The sequence below is a fragment of the Takifugu rubripes genome, chromosome 11 (assembly GCF_901000725.2).
Source record: "Takifugu rubripes chromosome 11, fTakRub1.2, whole genome shotgun sequence".
NCBI lineage: Eukaryota > Metazoa > Chordata > Actinopteri > Tetraodontiformes > Tetraodontidae > Takifugu > Takifugu rubripes.
The window spans coordinates 2607286-2627598 of NC_042295.1; the positions used below are offsets into that span (position 1 = coordinate 2607286).

Consider the following 20313-nt stretch of genomic DNA (forward strand, 5'->3'; position numbering starts at 1 on the left):
GAAGTACATTAGAAGTTAGGCATGGTAGACTCATTAGCAAATGTAATAAAGATCAGAGACATTCCTTTCACAGGATTGTTGTTTAGACCATTGTAATCTCAGGAGCCAGTCAGGCAGGGGGTGTTAAATATTATTATTGGGTTATGAACTGGCCCGTAGCTCTGTAATATTTGTATCTTGAATTGGTTCTGTTGCTAAATACATTTTGAAATTGGCATTTTTCTTCTTGAAGTCTTCATTCAAAGAACACGCGGATTAGCAGCTACACATGAGAGGTATTGCGATCCAACACACATTAATGTCTCATCATTTCAGGTTTTCCATTTTTCACAAACTTGTGGTTTAAAAGTATCTGATGACGATGACGGGAAAATTGTTACGATTCGTGGTTGTTTAGGACCCGAACGCAGGCAAGACGCAATGATGAAAGGTCCAAAAACTGGTTTTATTAAACAAACACAAAAGGACAGTCCTCCTGGACTGCTGGGTAGCAACAGTTCTTCCTCTGGGTGCACACAAAGAGCTCCAACATGGAGCCACAAAAATCACTAGAATCTTCAAAACCAACAAAGGCACCAGAAATACCAAGTCCCACAAAAATCCTCCGACACTGGTAGGCCGGAGTCTTAGACCTTAAATAGGCGGCTGATCGCTGATGGCCTGCAGGTGTGCCAACAGGTGGCCGGAGCATGGCTCAACCACGCCCCCTGCAGGACAAACACAACTGGGAATCCTGGATCACAACATTACCTCCCCCTCAACGGGCGCCTCCTGGTGCCCTACCAGGCTTATCCGGGTGGGGGCGGTAGAAGTCACGGGAGAGGTTGCGGTCCAGGATGAAAAGGCGGGGGACCCACGATCGCCTCGTCGGCCCGTACCCCTCCCATTCGACAAGGAACTGGAACTCTCGTCCCCGTTGATGGACGTCCAGGATGCGCCGGACTCTGTAGGCAGCCCCCCTATCCACGACCTGGGGGGGAGGCGGGGGCTCGGACGGAGGGACCAGGTCCGACTCAGTGACCGGCCCTCCCTGGAACGGGAGATCCTTCGTAGGGAGGCAGACATTCTGGTCAGGCTGATGGGACGAGGCCGGAGTCCGGTACCGATTGACCTGCCGTTGAGAGCGCTGGGAAGCCCGTAGGAGTGCAGCGCAACCACGTCTCCGCTCTTTCCTCCACCGGCGTACGTCGGCCTGCACCGTGGGCACCGCCACCTTGTCCTCCAGGACGAACAGCCGGTTCGACGGGACCCCACCTTGATCCAGAACCAACTGCTGGGCCGCCGGGATCGTCTTCTCCACTTGCCAGGATGTGGCCCCCAGGAAACTGCAGCGGCTCTCCTCCCGCGGCAGAGCGGATCACCGACCATGGACGCCTGGATTGCGCCCCCTGGACGCACCGCACGAGGGCAACGCCCCACCTCCTTAGCTCTCCTGGCGGAGACCGAACCACCAGCCGTGGCGTTGAGTGCAGAGCGAAGGCAGTTGGCCCGACAGGCCACGCTCCAACTCACTCTCCTGGTTGACCAATCGATCTGGGGGTTGTGGCGAGCCAGCCAGGGAGACCCGAGAACCCCTGGGGAAGAGGATGCCGGGATGACAAGCAGGCGGATCTGCTCCCGATGGTTCCCGGAGACGATGAGGGTGAGGGGTTGGGTCTGGTGCGTCACCATAGCCAGGACCTCCCCGTTGAGGCCAATGACGGGTCTTGGCTCGGGCAGAGTCTCGATGGGGACACGGGCTTGCACGGCCAAGCCCTGGCTTATGAAGCTGTCATCTGCGCCTGAGTCCACCAAGAATGGCGCAGAGACCGACTCCCGACCCCAGCGGAGCGTGCACGGCAGGGTTAAGCAGGGCGGCACGGAACAGGAAGCGCTCGCCAACACTCCCACGCGTGTTGACGAGCCTAGTTCCCCTGGCTGGGTCGGGCAATCAGCGACGAAATAGCCAGCCCGGCCGCAATTAAGGCAGAGGTTCGCCGACCGCCGGTACTGCCACTCCGCGTGGGAGAGTCGGGTTCGTTCCAACTGCATAGGTTCGCCAGCGACATCCTCCTGAGGTGGAGCAGGGACCAGAGTTGACGATTCAACCGGAGCTCCACTTCATCAATCAATCAATCAGTGTCAATTTTCTCACCGTTAAGGGACTAGAAATCATCCTCATCCTGCAAATTAATGTCTAACCTTATTTTGTATCATCACACATTTAAATCTTTGTCTTCCTTCCGATACTTTGGGGCTGACACTCGCTTCAGTTAAGGCTTTGACAAAGAAACAGGTTGAGGAGTCCTTTCCTTGTCTCCTTATTAATAAATGACAACTTCGGCCCCCCTGGTTACACACACTAATGTGACTCTCACAGTTCCAGCTGCTCATAAAGAAAAGGGCCTCTCACACAACATGGTGGGACAAAATACTTGAAAGTGTTTCAAGTACAATGGAAAATGATTCCACAGTCCTCTGTAAAGCTTCCTTAGTTTGAAGAAGCTGCTATTCATCAAATGGCCCTTGGGCCTTCATCTGGGTCCGTGTGGGATTCCACCGTCTCTTTGCTGTCGGCGCTGATGGACTGCTGCTCGGCCAACAGGTCAGTGAGCTTCAAGTCAAGCAACGAATCTGCAGCCTCTGCTGACACCTGCAGGAGAAACACAGCCACCATTTGTTCACTCGTGTTGCACAGAAACCACATAGGCAACAACGGGACGCAAAACATTTGGATGTCCACCCTTTCAGCTGAAAGAGTGTGTGTTATAGCTCAATCCATCTTTGCTAGATGCAATTAACAGCCACAAGTTTCATGGTAAATATCTACATAATCTTTTAACAATTAAACCACCAACTGTCTCAATAGCAGACGTATTTTGCATATTTTACCTTTACAGAAGTGACTCATAAATGAAAGCTCAACAAAATGTGGGTTATGCTTACAATAGGGGCTCCTCTCCTTCTGAGTGTGATTCCATCCTCAAGTAAAGCCTTTGCAGTTTCCTCAAACAGAGCATCGTCATCCAACTCGCCACGACTCTTTAACTCTGTGTACTTGTCAACAAACCTACAGGTGGAAATAATTGGGAAATAGGCAAAAAAAAAAAGAAGATTTGATTGAAGTCCATTTTAAACTTGTAGGAATTTAAGATCTATTATCTTGTCATCTGGAAAAACATCTCAGACCTAAACACAAGAGAGACAAAACTGTAGAATGTTGAAATATTTAAACCCATTTCCCATTGCTTTAATGATAATTGCTTAAAAACTACCTCTGACATGTAGAAACAAAGCTGGATTTGGACAGGTCAAAGGCTTGAGAACCACTCCCATACAGATTAAAGAACTTCCTGAAAGGAAAACAATCAAAACAATGTAGTATTCTGGGATGTGTTTGTTAGATAAGCTTTTCAGTCACTGTCACTACTATGAGCAGATCACTTACGCTCTGACTTGGTCCTCTCTGTAGAAGATCTCAGGCACTTTGTCCTGTCTCTTAATGGAAAATCGACAAGGCTTCACATAAAGAGGCTCTTTTTTCGGTGGAAAAGCCTTATAAACATCATACCAAATGGGTTTCTGATGAGGTTTCATCACGCCAGAATGCATCAGGTCTCGAACCCTGTCAATCACACAATCATTTATACAAACATGAGTGATTATATGTGGAATTAACATAGTACTGATAGTATTGATGATAATTCACCAGTGCAATTTACTCTATACTTTGAGTAGATGGAATTCTTTAAGGGGTTCTCGTCGGTCACTGCGATTAACGGTAATAGTAGAAATTTACGGACATCATAATTCAGTTTAAGAGATGATTTCGGGACCTGAACTGCGCGTCAATTTGGGGGGAAAATAAACTGTTTTCTGCTCATGACGGACAGCAGCGATGATACAGTAACTTATCCGTCCAAAATGTCACTGGGGTTAAGGTCAATTCGGACACAAATTCTAGTCTTCAGCGAGGGAAATTTATGCTAAAAAGTGATGAGGACACTGGAAAGGTGTATCGCAAAGGTTGTCTCCCACAGTTAGTTAACTTCAAATTAAAAAATATTCTTGAAGTAGGTCATATCTTTAAGCAAATACCTGAAACCTGAAAAGACGAGATTTTTAAGTGGTCGCTTACCACTTAAAAATCTCGTCTTATGAACTGAAAACGCCTCTGTTACACATTTAATTTGACGTTATTGCGCAGATTCCATCATAGTTTCTTACCGAGTGAACACGGTTCCAAACCGTTCCAGTCTGCTGCCGGCCATGTTGGATTCAGTTCTTCTTCGCCGTGTCGGCGTCTTCTTCGCTTTCCTGAATGTCAGCAGGCAACGCACAGCCCCAAATTTGCATTTACCACCACCTAGTGGTGGGGAGAGCGAATGTGTGTGTGCGTGTTTGTGTGGGGAATTCATTTGATGGCTGGTCCTTTACCTATGCAGCTCTGTATAATTATTTTGTAAATATTAATTAAAATTCTCAGATTGTTTTTTAAAGTATATATATGTAAATAAAACCCATCTTTAAAATACTTGCTGTTTATTTAGCTATGCAACTTGAAATTTAGTAAGAGAAGGATCTGTTATCATAATCTCTGTGATGTTTATCTGTTTAATTTAGTAACCATACATTTATTTTTCCACCTTTCTTTCCAATAAAAGACATGTCCTGTTCTGGAGGTCCCGCTACTATCCATATTATAGCCGATCCAAAACTTTCTGTGTTTTGATGAGTTTTAAATTCCACCTTTAACCTTATGTAATGATACTTTCTTAAGAAAACAGCTTCAGACAATAAAGAAAGCGTTATAAGACATTACATTTGCAATAAATTTGACTCCATTTAACATACTCAACTTAACTTTTCATTGGTAAATGTTATCGGACAGTACAGAGCATCCGAAATAACCATGATAAAACCGGAATTAAGTTTTACAGTCCCAGATCTTCTTTCTTCACTTTGCAACCAAGCAGCGAATTTCCAACGTCCACACACTTTGTTGAATAGGGCGCTGCAAAATAAAATAACAAAATGCTGGGTCCTGAGCAGAAACTGATAAGAAAATAACATTTTAAAATGAGAGTTGTACATACCGTTGGTTGCTTGCAGCCATGACAAAGCTTTCTGTGCAAGGAGACTCCACTCGTCCTCAGCGTCCATCTTCTCACCACGAAGCCAGATCAGAGCCAAAATGGTGGCCCACACTTCATCCTCCATCTAATTGAACAAACCAAAGAAAACAGAGGGCAAGCAAGACACAGCAACAGATGTTAAATATGAAAGATTAAAAAATAAGAATCTAGACAATTTCTAAAAATGTATTCGACACTTGTCCACATTAAAAGAAAACAAGGACAAAAACGCTTACAGTATATTCTGGGCATATATTTTTAAAATGGGTTCCAATTTGACTCCTAACGCTTCTCCCTAACTCTAGACATTTAACCCAACTTCATTTTATTCTTCTTGATTATTTTCACGTTTGTTGTTGTTATATGTATATATTCTTTTTACGATACCTTATTATTGCCCGTTGCCTCAGGCTTTGCTTTCCTCAGCTCATCAATTGTTTTTCCTAGTGCATCAGCCAGATGTGAATCTAACGCCCAGCAGCCAGAGGCTTTCTGCAGGAAGACCAAATGCAGCAAAAGGTCCTGGGGAGGCGGGTCAGAAATATCATCCTCACCTAGGACAAACAAACAAACAAATAAAGAAATAACCAATCATCCCTGTGTTGATGGTGAGATTTATTTGACAGAATTCTCTGTTGCCTACCTGGAGAACTGCCTTCATAATCATCTTCTAAACATGAGAAGCAATTAGAAAAGAATGAAGACAAAAACAAAAGGAGGATAATATTACACAAAGGAAACAATTAGAAACTGGCAACTACAAAAAAAACTTTACTATTTAAAACAACTACTACATAATCATCCCATAACTCTGCCTTTACAATATGTTAATCAGTTAATAAATTAACTCACCCAACTGTTAAACCCTGACACTGATGATGAAGCATTAGATGGATTTGTGGAAGAGGAATGGACTGAAAATGTGATTGTATTGTTTTGTATTTCATGCGTTACAACTGAGCACTGTTGAGTTATTGTGAATGAGTTGAATAAAGTTTGACTTTTCAGACTGTTTTGTTTCACTTAACGCGCCTTTTGTATGATTATAGACTCGTTCATTAATATTGCGCCTTATAGTACAAAAAATACGGCATTCAAATCTTGGTGTGCTCCACCAACCGAAGACAGAAAATTCATTGGTCCCAAGAGAAAGAGCTGCAGTAAAATTTTGTGGTGTCTGTACGTCATAGTTTTTCCATGTCTTGTTTGTCAATGTCACCTACCTTCATAATCTAAGGCTTCTGGGAAGCAATTAGAAAAGAAAAAAGACAAGGAGAGAAAAAAGAGGACAATATTAGACAAAGAAAATTATTAGAAATGAGTAGATTTGACTTGCAAACTACAACCAAAAAAGCCACTTAATTAGACCACAATTTGCTATATAAAAACAACTATTAATCCCATAATCCTGCACTTACATGGCAGAATTAACAAATTAACTAATTCATATTTTATATAAGTGTTGCTTAATTTTCACACAGGGCAGCTGACATCATCTTAAGGGTAACTGATGTAAAAGATGTGAATCTAACGCCCAGCAATTTTTTGCTGGGCGTTCAATTCTTTTAAAAATAAAAAAAATCATTTTCCTGAAGAATCAACTTAAAGGACTTTAATTTTTTGAGAATATGTGCAATTGCATCTGCTACTTTAAATTTGCTAGCGTCTTGTGTTTCGTAGGATTAACTGGGGATAAAAGTAGAAAAGTTAAAGGCTGAAGATCAACAGCTGGTAGGCTCCTTATTTTTTTTAACCGTTTAATAATTAAACATTTAAAATAATCTTTCTGTGGAACGTAAAGCTCTCAAGTTTCAAAGGGCCCACCTGCGGCTTATAGTGTTATAGGCTTATATGTGTATTTTTCTTAAATTTTATGAAAATTCAAGTTGTGTCTACAGTGTAGAATTTACGGTAGTTTAAAGTAGGAATCTAAGACACATGGCAGCAAAAGGTCTTCTCGTGAAGCGTGGAAATGTGCATCACTCTACTTTTACTTACCGGTATTTTGCATAAGACAACTATCCATTACAGGCATACAGCAGTACATCATGGGGCCTTTAAAAGAAAAGGTCAACACATTACAAAATACACAAAAAGGATTTGAGAATGACACAAATATTTGTTTTCCCATATCTTGCTGCTTCAAGCTCCTCACATGTCACGATGATGTTCTGAAGAAAAATTAGAAGAGCTCTGTGTGTGTGTGTGTGTGTGTGTGTGTGTGTAAGGTTTTAGTTCCAGTCAGCAATCTGCTCTGGAACAGCGTGAGTGAATCAATTAACTGATAGGAACGCATCCTTCTCCTAAACACTAGGTGGCGATAAGCATCTTTTCAGCAGGTTAATACAGCCCCCTTTCTGGTTGACCTATGATGTCACATAATAAACACCTGTTTACAGGCCACAGACCCGCAGTTTCCAAAGGAATTATCTGGGTGTCTTAGTCGGATAAGGAGAACTCCAATATTAGTCGGAGTAACGCCTTTACACGTATTTCAGTTGTTCTAGTGGGATTAAGGCAATAATTCATTTCTTTTCAAGTGTCCTGTCGACGTACGGCGTGACTACTCAATCTATTGCAATGATTCTGATTACATTCTGGACTATATCCAAATGGAGGCAGCAGACATTGTGACAAAGATTTGTTTTATTCTCAGACCAGTTGTAAACACGCCTGGAATGTAGTTTTTGCTGGAATGACACTTACTTGGTGCTGAAATATTTCTCAGCAGCAACGGTCCTTGAATCACCTCACCAGCATCTTTATTGACACCAATGAAAGCAGTGAAGGAACTGCTCACACCCGACTGGACGCTGACCTCCACCACCTCCTCTTTAACATTTTTATCCTCCACCTCGCCCTCCATCTCTAGAGAGCGAATAAGAGTGCGAGCAGCCAACCTGTGGACCGTCAACCTGCACACACAAGACAAACGCACAGCAATTCCAGGGACCTCTAAAGCCCTCGGCGACGAGCTTCGATTATCATTCTAGTAAACTATTCTTTTGTCTCATTTAATGTTAATTCTTGTCCTCTTATCTTGGTTCTCCTACATGCTTACCTGTTGTCCTCTGTTGGTTTGAGACAGAAGTGGAGTTTATTCTGATAGGGCTGACCAGCCAGGCTGTAGTTCAATGTCACGTGGCCCTCTGCTGCTTTTGAGCTCTGCGGAATCCCCCCCATCCCAGAGTGGGTCATCCCATTTGCAGGGGCACAACTGTAGATATTAAAAGAATCCAAACCAGCACGTCTCTTACCAGCCCAGTGAGCCGAGCATAAACCAGCGACCGCTGACCCTGGAAAATTGAAGTGATTGGTGGAGAGAGAACGGCGGCAGAGACTTCCTTCGGCAAGTCCCACACAAGCGAGACGTTCATCACAGCCGGCTGAAGTGCAAATTTCAACGACTGCATCACCTGGTGAAGAAGAATTGGAACGAGCTTTACATTTTATTTTCTTACATTTTTTCTATTGGAATCTCCTGTTAACTGCTGCTTTTCCTCAAAAGGTCTGACAGGAGCTGTACCGTCAGACTTTATCCTTTATCTCCATGGCTCCACCACATGGTCACTGTTGTTTATCGCTTAAATTATACCACATCATATTCCCCACTTTCAAAAATTAGAATAAAAATATAAACTTTGCATGTATATAAACCTGTATACATTCCAAGTTTTGTCACCATTTTGGGCTTTCCCAAATATTCCTACTTCTACAAAACAAATTCCTCTCTAAACTACAGTATGAGGACATTTTTTACCATTGCAAAACTGATTATTGTGTTCTAATCAGTTTAACTTTACTGATCATATTTGTTAGACTCACGTGAGTCTAGTATTTTATTTTATTTTTTTACAGTTTTTACAGTTCACGGCACGTGGCTGTAATTCATTCTTGCAACGGATGTATCATCCATTCCTAAAGGTCTAATAAATAATATAACATGTTCAGGTTTTTGGATATTAAACTGCCCAACATGAATAAAGTGGATGAGAGCTTCTCCAAAATGTTAAACATTGTCACTACTGAAGGATATGGTTGCCTTACTTTGGGCTGCATCCTGTCGCTGCCTGTGATGAACTGGGCGTGTCCTCCTCCTTCCTTGGCCAGTCCATTAATGAGTGCAGAACTGGAGCCTTCCCCGATGCCAAAGGAGAAACACCTACAATGCACGAATAAGCATGAGGAGACACACTGCAGGTACCCTGTATTGGTTATTTATTTGTGGTTTTACCTGTGGGAGGCGGAATTCTTCTTCACCAGACTGATAACTTCTTTGGTGTTGCACACCTCTCCGTCAGTAAAGACAAAAACCTCAATAGGAGAGGATATAACAGCATGTGAATAACAGCTAGAGCCATAGAACCTGTGTTCAAGGTCGCTCAGCTGACTGTCAATGCAGCATAGAGCACATTAAAATAATCAACATATCTTTCATTCAATTAAAAACAACAAGCCAGCTGCAATCAATATCATGTTATACCAACCTCAACAGGAGGCTGTTTCAGTCTCATGTCTAAGAAGCCTAATTTAGTCTCACTGTCCTTTCTTTTATTCAGACCTTTATAACCAGTACCAGTACATGTTTCAGTTCATTTGGGGTTTTGGGTGAGACAGTTCAAAGACAGAAGACACATGTGTGTTTGCGTGAAGGGAGTTCTATTACTTGTCGAGGTTGATTCGGAATGCAGGTCTGACTGAAAATATGTTGGAGGGGCCTCAGGATCTCCGTTCCTCCCAAATTTGCATCGATCGTCTTAACTTTCTTCAACGCCTCGTCCATGGTCTTCTGGGTGTACTCCACACTTTTACTGCAATGGATGGATGGACAGATAGACTTCATATAGCAACATACTTAAATTTAAAGGGGAAAAATTGTATTTTCACTGCACTGTCCAGGTCCACATGAATGTGTCCACCTTAAGCTTTGACACAAGACAACTTCTTCCATTATTTGGAAAGTCTGGTTCACTCTGAGGTGCCACCAACAACCAACTACCGGTAATGTGCTAGAAAACAGGCTGCATGATTTGGTCTGTGTTAATGGCCTGTGTCTCATGAGCAGCTGTCCAGCTGTCTTCCAACACTTTAAATGTACTTTAAGCATGATATGACCAACAAGCTGATTTGAAACAATACAGAATTCATGAAAAGCAAACACAGTCCACTAAAACACGGCTAGGGTTGGGATTGTAAACTTTGTTAGTCAGTGTGTGGATTGGACTTTCCAGCTACTTTAAAACTTTAATCAATGCACAGTGCGACTTACGGGAAGATGTGTTCAAAGCTGGAGCCAAAAGTGTAAATGTTGAAATAGCAGCCCATTGGTAAGCTCTTCAACAGTAGCAGCAGAGTATCCTAAAAGCAGGGGGGAAGGGGACAGCATCAAGGCCATGCTGTGACTGATAAATGTTCAGAGCGTTACTGAGAAAGACGACATATGATGAGTACCCTGGCACTAGCAATGCAAGTCTCGTTCGTCTTGGAGCTATTCAGAGGTGAGCTCATACTTCCAGAGCAATCCATTAAGAACACAAACTCTCCACATGAGGCAAATGAAGACATCACAGCCTTGGGGAACTCAGGATAGAGACTCAGCATCACTACTGGGTCAGCCATCAGGGACGCTAACACACAGTGGACAGACAGACACGGGTCAGGGTTCAAACACACACAAGTGTCTCTGCATAAGGGACTTGTTGACAAACTCACAAGGCTTGGCAGAGTTCTTCCCTGCTTCCACCAATGCAGTGGGCTGGTGAGCATCTTGGTAATAAATCAGCAGCTCCACATCGCGGTCAAATTTATGTCCAGGTGCCAACTTGACCTGTGGTTATTTAAGCGTTCTCATTAATAGAGATGTAATGAAAATAAGAGCCACATGCAGCAGCAGCATGCCAGCAGCACACGTACCGTGGTCTGGGTTTTCTCTGTGTTAAGATACTGGAGAGGGTCCAGGGAACAATTGGACTCCACTTTAGAGACAGGATGAGTAGAGGACACTCGGACACACAGAGACAGGGTGTAGGGCACCTCAGAGGCTGGAACACTGCTCACCTGGACACTGGAGGATTTGCTACCTATAAACAACAACAACATACGTTTATGTGGATATAAACATACATTTTTCAACTTCATGTGCAGACAAATTTTATATAACAGTAATTGTTGAACCTAATAAAAAGGCAGAAAAGGGCAGAGGATGTGAAATAACTCACAACCTGAAAACAGTAAAAGGATCAATACATTAATGAAACAAATAGCACTGACTGAGCAAAGATATCCACTAAAAGGTGATATTAATAATTCGATTTGGAACTGATATCTCATAATTTACTGTAAATTATTTTTTTATGTAGGTGAGAGTGTGTTTTTATATCGTGTGGAATGTACGGTTAACATTCAAATGAAAAACTGTTTATAGAAATAACCATCAAAGAGAAAGTGTTTATTGTGGTCTATCCTGGCCTCTTGTGGTCATTTGTAGTACTGCAACTGAAAAGCCCAAGAGGCAATATTGTACCTTCCGAATAATTAATAGTGAAAAGCCATTCCCCTGATGTTCTTTGTATCACTGCGCCATATTTTAGTATTTCCTATCTACATATAAACTTGATCTGTAAGAAACATGTCACCCATCATATAACAGGAAATCAGATTAATGTTGCAATGTTGTTATTGTAAACATTTTAGCCATTTAAAGCATAAGAGGATTTTGTACAGGATGTAATGTAACATACATTTTAAAGTAATAAATAAACTGAATAGATAGCTAGATAGATACTTTACTAATCCTGCAACTAATAGGTGTAGTGTTTTATTTTAGAATGATCTGTAGGAATCTTTTAGGTTTTTCCTACCCTCAGGTTGGTAGCGGGGATTCAGTACAGCAGGCAGGCAAAATCTCAGCCCGTCATCGGCCTCCACGGCCAGTTCAATAACATATTCCAGCCGGATGGAGGCACTTTGTCCTGGAGGAAGACTGCCTACTCTCAAGGAAAATATATCTGGAGTCTCATCACTCTCTTCCAGCAGGAAGGCCTGCTGACCCGAGCTCAGAGCATCATCGTACTCTTCTTGAGCCTGGAGAGAAAGAAGGCAAAAGTTGTTTTTTTATGTCGCATCTCGCTGGAATGATTGACCAGCTCACCTGTTGTTTTTCCTTGACTTCAGCTACAATCTCTTTCTGTCCAACGGTGGCACTGAAGTGACAGACGGCAGCATCTCCAGGAAGAGGAAAGACAAAAACGGCCTCGACGGCTTTGTCTTCACTGTTCTCGTAGTTTAGAGTGGAAACCACGGAGGCAACATGATCTCGGACCTCCACGTCCACCCCCACACTCTTCAGCGGAACTAAAAGAGAAACCAAAAACATTAATTTTTGTTTTAACTTTCTAGGGTTTTTCTTTCTTACCTGGTTCCTTATTGATGGTGACGAGACCACAGCAAGACATTTTTGGGTCTGGAATACAAAATCATGCTAAGTTTTGATGAAGGTTGCTGACAAACTATAAAGTAAAATTAGTAATCTTACTGAAACTGCATCTGACCATCATTAGAAAGTACTTTATAATATGTGTGGTGGTAGAATTCTCCAATGTACTGATCAGATCAATGCCACTTTGATCATGAAGTTATGGCAAAAAAATAAAAATCAAATTTCGATGTATTTAAAACGGCATTAAAACGGCCATTATCAACTTGGATGCCAAAAAAGACACATTACAGAAAATACAGTGGTTAAAGTCAGGCTGTGGAATTAAGGGACTTTTAATTTCCCAGTTGCGCAGTCATGTTTACCTTCTGTGGGCCTATATTCCGCGGAAGCGCTCGCCCTGCTACACGACAGCTGCGAGTCAAAAACCGCACACAAAACACAAATTCGGGGCAAAGTTTCCTACTGTTGACGGTGAATGGTAAGTCTCTGGGGTACCTTTGCGGGAACTTGCAGGATTGTGTCGCCAAAGCCTCCTGGTCCAGGAATCACGCTACTTATGGACACGCCCACATATTAGGTCATCGTTCTTGACGCTGCGGGACCGCCTTTCTCCGGTCAATGGGCAAGAAAATGAGGCAAGCTTCGATTTATAAAAGTTTATTGATAGGATGTGATATTATCGATCATGGATCCTTTTTCAAAGCTAGTTGAGGGGGAAGATGTAATGAACAATGTAAACAAGATAAAAGCAGGACTTTATCATTTTTACACGTCCTTTCTTAGATTTGCTCGTTGAGTTTACTTAGTTTATTTTGTTGATACAGGGAGTCCGATCTTTTAGCAACAGTAGACTCCGAGTGGTCAACTTTTGTGGTTTCCTTTTCTGCAGCCTCTCTCTTTCCAACCACAGCAGTTTTAACAGGAAGAAAAACCTGAGCAAGGGATCTGACCTCAGGTGGCAAGCAGACCACTAAATGTTCTACATATCAAACAAAACATAATATTGGTGCATAATATGTCGTTACAGTACAAAATAACACTAAAACGGATATTTAGGCAAAACAAGTGGTCCAGAAACTGATCCACAACCACTGTAGAAGGCCCTCCTGCCGGGTTTTCTGTCCTACCAGGCTGAAAATGCATTCAGTGGGATAGAAAACCCGGCTGGATTGTGGCCCTTGAGGACTGACTTTGACATACCTCACCAACTATGTCACTGAGAGCTGCACAACTGTTGCAGTTGCAAAAGCAGAAATCAAGAAGCCCACAACTACCTCAGTAGTCAAATTTTGTTTACTGCAGCACACATAGGGCTGTACATTTCCCAGCAGCACAGGTTCAAGCGAAGGTGCAGTCCCTTAGTTCTATGTAGCGACTGACACACAAAACTACAACCATAAAACAAAGCATTTGTGAAAACTTTGAAGCGTTGGAATGCAGAAGCTGCAAAACCTAAACACTGATATGTTGCAGGACAATTCAGGTTTGTTCTGCAGATTAATGTGCCTTCAGCCAAAACTTGTTTTCCTCTGGAGCACCTTACATTTTCCTGGCAGTGATTGAATTACTGACATAAGACCAGAGCTCCTCGTGACCAAAGAAAATAGCTGAACTATCAGAGGTGCATTCAAGTGCCAGAGTCTATGTAGATAACAAATGATAAAGCAAAAACAGTTGACTATCTCAGGAATAAAACACACACAGAGCTGTGTGGATCAGCCAACACTGCAGCTGTTCAAAGGCTCCAAAGGATCATCTCAGCAAATTAGAATATCAAAACTTTTATAGAATTACACTGAGTGATATTTCTGTGGGTTCCTTTAAGTTTGACAATGCTTACAGCTAAAGAAATGTTTTTGAATCACCTCAAAATTAGAATACTGTGAAAAAGCTCAATATTGGAGACTCAAATCACCCTTATTCGCTAATTAACTTTGAACAGCTGTATTGGTTTGATGAGCTTTTAAATGTTGTATCAGGGATTCTGAGAAGTTGTATTGTGGAGTGATAGTAGAGCGGTGCCGGGACATTTCCAGAGCACTGCTGAGGTCCCACTGAGCTTGGTACTGAATCTATACTCCGTGTTTTTCAAGGACCACTTTCTCAAGGACTCCGTGTATCCATTGCATCTTTGTAAAAACTGTCTGCATTGTGTGGAACAGGGTGTTTAAAAAATAACCCTTAACCAAATAGAGAATCTATAGAGTAGTTTGAAAAGTGAAGATGGGGGAGGAGAGAAGGTCACTCAAAGAGCTACTTGGGTCTCAGCAGTGCCAGACTCAGCATCACACCACACACCATCACACTAGGGACAATAAAACACTGGACCTCTTCGATGCCAACACCAAGGAGGCATACCACTCTCTCCCACTCCCTCCCCTGGGCCGTGCCGACCACAACCTTGTACACCTCCAGCCTGTGTACAAACCTCTTGTGCAGAGGCAGCCTGCTGTCACCCGCACAGTGAAGAAATGGTCCGAAGAAGCCCAGGAGGCCCTGAAAGACTGTTTCAACACAATCCCGTGGGATGTATTCAGCGACGCCCATGGGGAGAACATTGACAACCTCACCAACTGCATCACGGACTATATTAACTTTTGTGTGGAGAACACCGTACCCACCAGGACTGTACGGAGCTTCCCCAACAGCAAGCCCTGGATCACCCCAGACATAAAGGCCCTCCTGAAGGAGAAGAAGAGGGCTTTTGTGTCTGGAGACAAGGAAGAGCTGAAGACTGAAGAACTGAGGAGGAAGATCAGACAGGAGAAGGACAACTACAGGAGGCAGATGGAAAACCAGCTGCAGGAGCTCAACAGCTACAGGCCGGTGGCTCTGACGTCTCACCTGATGAAGACGCTGGAGAGGCTCATCCTCGCCCACCTACACCCACTGGTGAGCTCCTTCATGGACCCGTTGCAGTTCGCCTACCAGCCGAGCATCGGGGTAGACGATGCCGTCATCTACCTCCTCCACACCTCCCTCACTCACCTGGAGAAGGCTGGAAGCACCGTGAGGATCATGTTTTTGGATTTCTCCAGTGCATTCAACACCATCCAGCCCAGGCTGCTGGGGGACAAGCTGCAGGTCGCTGGGGTGGATCACCACCTCCCAACATGGATTCTGGACTACCTCACACAAAGACCACAGTTTGTGAGGGTGAAGGGCTCCGAGTCAGATCGGCTTCTCTGCAGCACCGGTGTCCCGCAGGGAACAGTTCTGGCTCCTTTCCTGTTCACCCTCTACACCGCAGACTTTTCACACAGTACATCTTCATGTCACCTCCAGAAGTTCTCTGACAACTCTGCTGCTGTTGGCCTCATCACTGATGGGGACGATACAGAGTACAGAGGACTTATTCAGGACTTTGTGGACTGGACTTTGTGGACTGGAGCCTGCAGAACAACCTCCAGATCAACGCTGGCCAAACCAGGGAGCTGGTGGTGGATTTCCGCAGGCGTAACAACCTCCCGCCTGCACCGGTGAACATCCTGGGAACGGATGTTGACGTGGTGGAGTCCTACAAGTACCTGGGTGTTCACCTAAACAATAACCTGGACTGGACACACAACACAGACGCCCTCGTCAAGAAGGGCAATAGCAGACTGTTCCTGCTCAGGAGGCTGAGGTCTTTTGGAGTGCAGGGACCACTCCTGAGGACTTTCTATGACTCTGCGGTGGGATCAGCCATCTTCTATGGGATTGTCTGCTGGTCCAGTAGCATCACAGACAGGGACAGGAAGAGGATGGACAGACTGGTAAGGAGGGCCAGCTCTGTCCTGGGATGTCCCCTGGACTCAGTGGAGGTGGTGGGAAACGGGAGGATGATGGCTAAGCTGTCATCCATGTTGAACAACACGTCCCCCCCCCCTACAGGACACCCTGACAGCACTGGGCAGCTCCTTCAGGGAGCGGCTGCTCCACCCTCGCTGTGTGAAGGAGAGGTATCGCAGATCTTTCCTGCCGGCTGCTGTCAGACTACACAATAAACATAACACCTGCTAGCACAATCTGAATATTATATATTCTGATATGTATACTGTATTCACCCTCTGTACAGAGGCCGAGTATCCATTTACCTGGATTATTGTAAATATACATCCTCTTTGTATATTCCAAATTCTATTCTATTTTATCTTATTTTTCCTCTGCGTGCTCTTGCTGTTGTTGGACTGTAAATTTCCCTGTGTGGGACAATAAAGGACCTGAATCTGAATCATTGCAGGTGTATTTTGTGCAAAACGCAACATTTCTGCATTAAAAATGTTTGTGCAAAAGGAATACCAAGACTTGGTCTGAGACCCTGAAATTTGATAATGGCTTACAGCTAAAAACCCAATATTCAGAGGAACACTTGAAATATCTCAGTATAAATACATTTTGATATGCTAATTTAACCCTACATCTGCATCCAGTCATGTCACCTTCACAACATGTCATGAATAGCAAACAAACTGCAGCAGATACTTTATTTTTACATTAAAACATGGCTATACATCATTTTTTACAAATGACAAGATAAATCAATACCATACAAAATGTCAAACTTGGCTGCAAGATATAAAAATTGTTGTGCCAATAGATTGGTCACATACATATATAAAGTGACATTGCATCAAATATACCTCTTCTGCAGTTGTGAAAGTCATATCAAGGTGCTCGTCTGGGATCTCTACTTGCGCTCTAAGCTGACAGAAGGTCAAGTGTGTGTGCCCAACAGTGAGGAGGGATTCTTTAATCCTGGGTGTCTGCTAACATGCATGGTGTCTGCAGAGGAATACTTAAGGTAAGTGGCACAAGTGTCTCGGGTTTGGGCCGTGGCTGCAGCGCTGGCCAGGATACTCATGATCCTCAGCAGCACAGACTCACTGAAAAGTAAAGGAGACAGATGTCAAATTTCACATCTATGAGGGGAACTTTGAGGGAACCTTTCAAACCCCGAACCTGCCGATATGAAGGCTTGAGACCAGACACCAGGCAGCTTCTCCTTCAGGTGTTGGAGGCTCCTGCAGAACTTGGCGGGCCAGGCACAGGGCTGCTCCTGCCAGGTGCACAGGCAGGAACGCCACACACTGGCCGTCCATCAGCGACAGCTCCAGAAGATAACGAGCCATCCAAACCATCTGGTAACACCAAAGACACTTCAGGGCTACAACTTTTTTTTTGTGTGTGTGTCATCAAAATGGACAAATCTACCTTAGTGCTACAGTGAGCAATGGAAGCAAACAGAATGAGGAAATGCAAAGGTGGGCAGTGGGACAAATCAAACTTGAGCCCACAGAGAACTTTCCGTTCCATCCGCAGCAGCTGGTGCTTCGTATACGTGTGGTCCATCAAGTAGCAAAGTCCAGACACCTCAAAAAAACAAAAAAAACAAATCCAAGACAAAATCATTCAAGTAATTTTTTTTTTAACATTAAGGCTACGGTCTATAATTAGAATATTGCATTCAATTGGGGTAAATCATATGCCTCCAGGTACCCTTGGGAGAGGTACCAAACCCCCTAATGCCCTCCAATCAAGTAAGTAAACCCCTTTTCCTTTTCAGTCACAGCTGTTGGTTGTTCACACATCAGCCAACAGGAGAAAACAAACTTAATTCTGTAATTTGACACTTGGGAGGAGCGAGTACCTCAGGAAGAAGACACTCCTCCTTCTTTGCAGCAAGGAAGAGGCAAACCATGCCGAGGAGCTGTAGGTTGGCTGTGGTCACCTTCATCTGACGAAGGCAACGGTTCAGAAGGTGTACAGCCAGATAGAGGGTCTCTGCTTGAAACTGCATCATGTCCTGTTACCATTACAGAACATTCAGGACTCAAGTGAAAAAACAACCTTTAACTCAGATCAAGCTTTCACAGATACTAGTGGCAAAGAACAGGTTTAGTTACATCTTCAGCTACAATAAAATAGAGATTTTCAAACTTTAATATTGTGTAACACACAATTTTAACAATGTTGCAACTGCACATATGACCTAAAATAAGCCAACAGGCAATAACTACACAAAAAAACATGCTTTTGTAGATACATCTACATTTAGAAGCAGGTTGTGAAGGTTCCCCGCTCTAGAATATAAAATACAAAAAACGCTGCATCAAAAAAAAGGTGCATTATCTTTACACTAATATTTGCTTGAGGCATCACCAATCAGACACTTACACTGAAGTCAAAAGATCTTGGACCCAAAGAGCACCCAGGTAAGGACCAAATGTTCTTACCCCTAGTGACTAATGGCAGGGTCAGACTGACTTGTTGACCCCAATCAGATTTCTAGAACTGATGCAGCCTTTTGTGTAAGACAGATCTTAAGAAGCAAAAACTCCTGTTGTCTTTTAAACTTGCAATAGTAGGACATGGAACCAGTGCAGCCATTGGCCATTACCTGGTCTTAACCTGCATTTGAAGATTGGATCAAAGAACCTCATGTCAGAGCACAAATAAATGCATGGTAAAGTATGTCACCACTAAAATGTGACTACAGGAGAAAAAAAAGGCAACTCACATGAACTTGAATCAGCCAGTCCACTAAAATAGCCCGAGTGGCATCAGTGAAGTGCGGAGAGGTCTGCATCTGAGTCCTCTACAAGGTGAAACAAGAAACTGCGCTTTAAATATTATAAACAGTAAATCGACTACAGACGATGGTCTTAACAATGGAGATGCTTCCAAATATCTCAAGTTCAGGTTCCAGCTTCTTTAATGTTAAACTTAATCACTGGAGAACATCATGGCTGGAATATCACGTGGCCACCATAGAGGCAGTAAATTACAAAAACAATGTAGTATTCTGGGATGTGTTTGTTAGATAAGCTTTTCAGTCACTGTCACTACTATGAGCAGATCACTTACGCTCTGACTTGGTCCTCTCTGTAGAAGATCTCAGGCACTTTGTCCTGTCTCTTAATGGAAAATCGACAAGGCTTCACATAAAGAGGCTCTTTTTTCGGTGGAAAAGCCTTATAAACATCATACCAAATGGGTTTCTGATGAGGTTTCATCACGCCAGAATGCATCAGGTCTCGAACCCTGTCAATCACACAATCATTTATACAAACATGAGTCATTATATGTGGAATTAACATAGTACTGATAGTATTGATGATAATTCACCAGTGCAATTTCCTCTATACTTTGAGTAGATGGAATTCTTTAAGGGGTTCTCGTCGGTCACTGCGATTAACGGTAATAGTAGAAATTTACGGACATCATAATTCAGTTTAAGAGATGATTTCGGGACCTGAACTGCGCGTCAATTTGGGGGGAAAATAAACTGTTTTCTGCTCATGACGGACAGCAGCGATGATACAGTAACTCATCCATCCAAAATGTCACTGGGGTTAAGGTCAATTCGGACACAAATTCTAGTCTTCAGCGAGGGAAATTTATGCTAAAAAGTGATGAGGACACTGGAAAGGTGTATCGCAAAGGTTGTCTCCCACAGTTAGTTAACTTCAAATTAAAAAATATTCTTGAAGTAGGTCATATCTTTAAGCAAATACCTGAAACCTGAAAAGAAAAGCGACCACTTAAAAATCTCGTCTTATGAACTGAAAACGCCTCTGTTACACATTCATTTCGACGTTATTGCGCAGATTCCATCATAGTTTCTTACCGAGTGAACACGGTTCCAAACCGTTCCAGTCTGCTGCCGGCCATGTTGGATTCAGTTCTTCTTCGCCGTGCCGGCGTCTTCTTCTCTTTCCTGAATGTCAGCAGGCAACGCACAGCGCCAAATTTGCATTTACCACCACCTAGTGGTGGGGA

General features: G+C 43.3%; 4 protein-coding genes across 5 annotated transcripts; all 4 read right to left on the reverse strand.

Moving 5' to 3' along the window:
* Nucleotides 1–407: 407 nt before the first annotated feature.
* LOC105419240 (uncharacterized) lies at nt 408–2275 on the reverse strand. The gene is made up of 2 exons (XM_011620690.2): nt 2135–2275; nt 408–2052 (listed from the first exon to the last, which is right to left on the reverse strand). The coding sequence occupies exons 1-2, from the start codon at nt 2159–2161 to the stop codon at nt 739–741; spliced, it is 1341 nt and encodes a 446-aa protein (XP_011618992.2). The 5' UTR covers nt 2162–2275; the 3' UTR covers nt 408–738.
* Nucleotides 2276–2294: 19 nt separating this feature from the next.
* Nucleotides 2295–4335, reverse strand: LOC101068208 (28S ribosomal protein S23, mitochondrial-like). The gene is made up of 5 exons (XM_003979212.3): nt 4207–4335; nt 3428–3604; nt 3255–3332; nt 2926–3049; nt 2295–2632 (listed from the first exon to the last, which is right to left on the reverse strand). The coding sequence occupies exons 1-5, from the start codon at nt 4248–4250 to the stop codon at nt 2495–2497; spliced, it is 561 nt and encodes a 186-aa protein (XP_003979261.3). The 5' UTR covers nt 4251–4335; the 3' UTR covers nt 2295–2494.
* A 169-nt stretch (nt 4336–4504) lies between these two features.
* Nucleotides 4505–13105, reverse strand: LOC101065900 (von Willebrand factor A domain-containing protein 5A-like). Of its 2 annotated transcripts, none has more exons than XM_029843410.1 (20): nt 12915–13105; nt 12529–12576; nt 12265–12467; nt 11975–12197; nt 11028–11194; nt 10827–10941; nt 10566–10741; nt 10384–10472; nt 9781–9925; nt 9349–9428; nt 9162–9276; nt 8372–8530; nt 8176–8279; nt 7821–8029; nt 7113–7169; nt 6338–6352; nt 5758–5784; nt 5502–5668; nt 5076–5199; nt 4505–4993 (listed from the first exon to the last, which is right to left on the reverse strand). In XM_029843410.1, exons 2-20 carry the CDS (start codon nt 12566–12568, stop codon nt 4914–4916), a joined length of 2295 nt encoding a protein of 764 aa, XP_029699270.1. In that variant the 5' UTR covers nt 12569–12576; nt 12915–13105; the 3' UTR covers nt 4505–4913. The 2 variants fall into 2 exon arrangements, with proteins under 2 accessions (XP_029699270.1, XP_029699269.1); XM_029843409.1 differs by having other exon boundaries at nt 6338–6355.
* Nucleotides 13106–16985: 3880 nt separating this feature from the next.
* LOC101068442 (G2/mitotic-specific cyclin-B2-like) lies at nt 16986–20281 on the reverse strand. The gene is made up of 8 exons (XM_029843417.1): nt 20162–20281; nt 19522–19575; nt 19399–19448; nt 19052–19129; nt 18182–18337; nt 17746–17904; nt 17494–17672; nt 16986–17417 (listed from the first exon to the last, which is right to left on the reverse strand). Exons 4-8 carry the CDS (start codon nt 19118–19120, stop codon nt 17249–17251), a joined length of 732 nt encoding a protein of 243 aa, XP_029699277.1. The 5' UTR covers nt 19121–19129; nt 19399–19448; nt 19522–19575; nt 20162–20281; the 3' UTR covers nt 16986–17248.
* Between the last annotated feature and the right edge of the window lie 32 nt (nt 20282–20313).

Excerpts from the sequence above, each read along its gene's own strand:
- LOC105419240 (XM_011620690.2), bottom strand. The coding sequence starts at position 2,161 with ATGAGGATGATTTCTAGTCCCTTAACG. Across the intron at positions 2,053-2,134 it reads TGATTTCTAGTCCCTTAACG|GAGGATGTCGCTGGCGAACC; the intron begins GTGAGAAAATTG and ends GCTCCACCTCAG.
- LOC101068208 (XM_003979212.3), bottom strand. The coding sequence starts at position 4,250 with ATGGCCGGCAGCAGACTGGAACGGTTTGGAACCGTGTTCACTCG. Across the intron at positions 3,333-3,427 it reads AGAGAGGACCAAGTCAGAGC|GAAGTTCTTTAATCTGTATG; the intron begins GTAAGTGATCTG and ends TTTTCCTTTCAG. Across the intron at positions 2,633-2,925 it reads GAAGGAGAGGAGCCCCTATT|GTGTCAGCAGAGGCTGCAGA; the intron begins GTAAGCATAACC and ends TTTCTCCTGCAG.
- LOC101065900 (XM_029843409.1), bottom strand. The coding sequence starts at position 12,568 with ATGTCTTGCTGTGGTCTCGTCACCATCAATAAGGAACCAG. Across the intron at positions 12,468-12,528 it reads CACCATCAATAAGGAACCAG|TTCCGCTGAAGAGTGTGGGG; the intron begins GTAAGAAAGAAA and ends TTTCTCTTTTAG. Across the intron at positions 5,669-5,757 it reads TTATGAAGGCAGTTCTCCAG|GTGAGGATGATATTTCTGAC; the intron begins GTAGGCAACAGA and ends TGTTTGTCCTAG.
- LOC101068442 (XM_029843417.1), bottom strand. The coding sequence starts at position 19,120 with ATGCAGACCTCTCCGCACTTCACTGATGCCACTCGGGCTATTTTAGTG. Across the intron at positions 17,905-18,181 it reads AGGAGTGTCTTCTTCCTGAG|GTGTCTGGACTTTGCTACTT; the intron begins GTACTCGCTCCT and ends TGTTTTTTTGAG. Across the intron at positions 17,418-17,493 it reads TCAAGCCTTCATATCGGCAG|TGAGTCTGTGCTGCTGAGGA; the intron begins GTTCGGGGTTTG and ends TTTACTTTTCAG.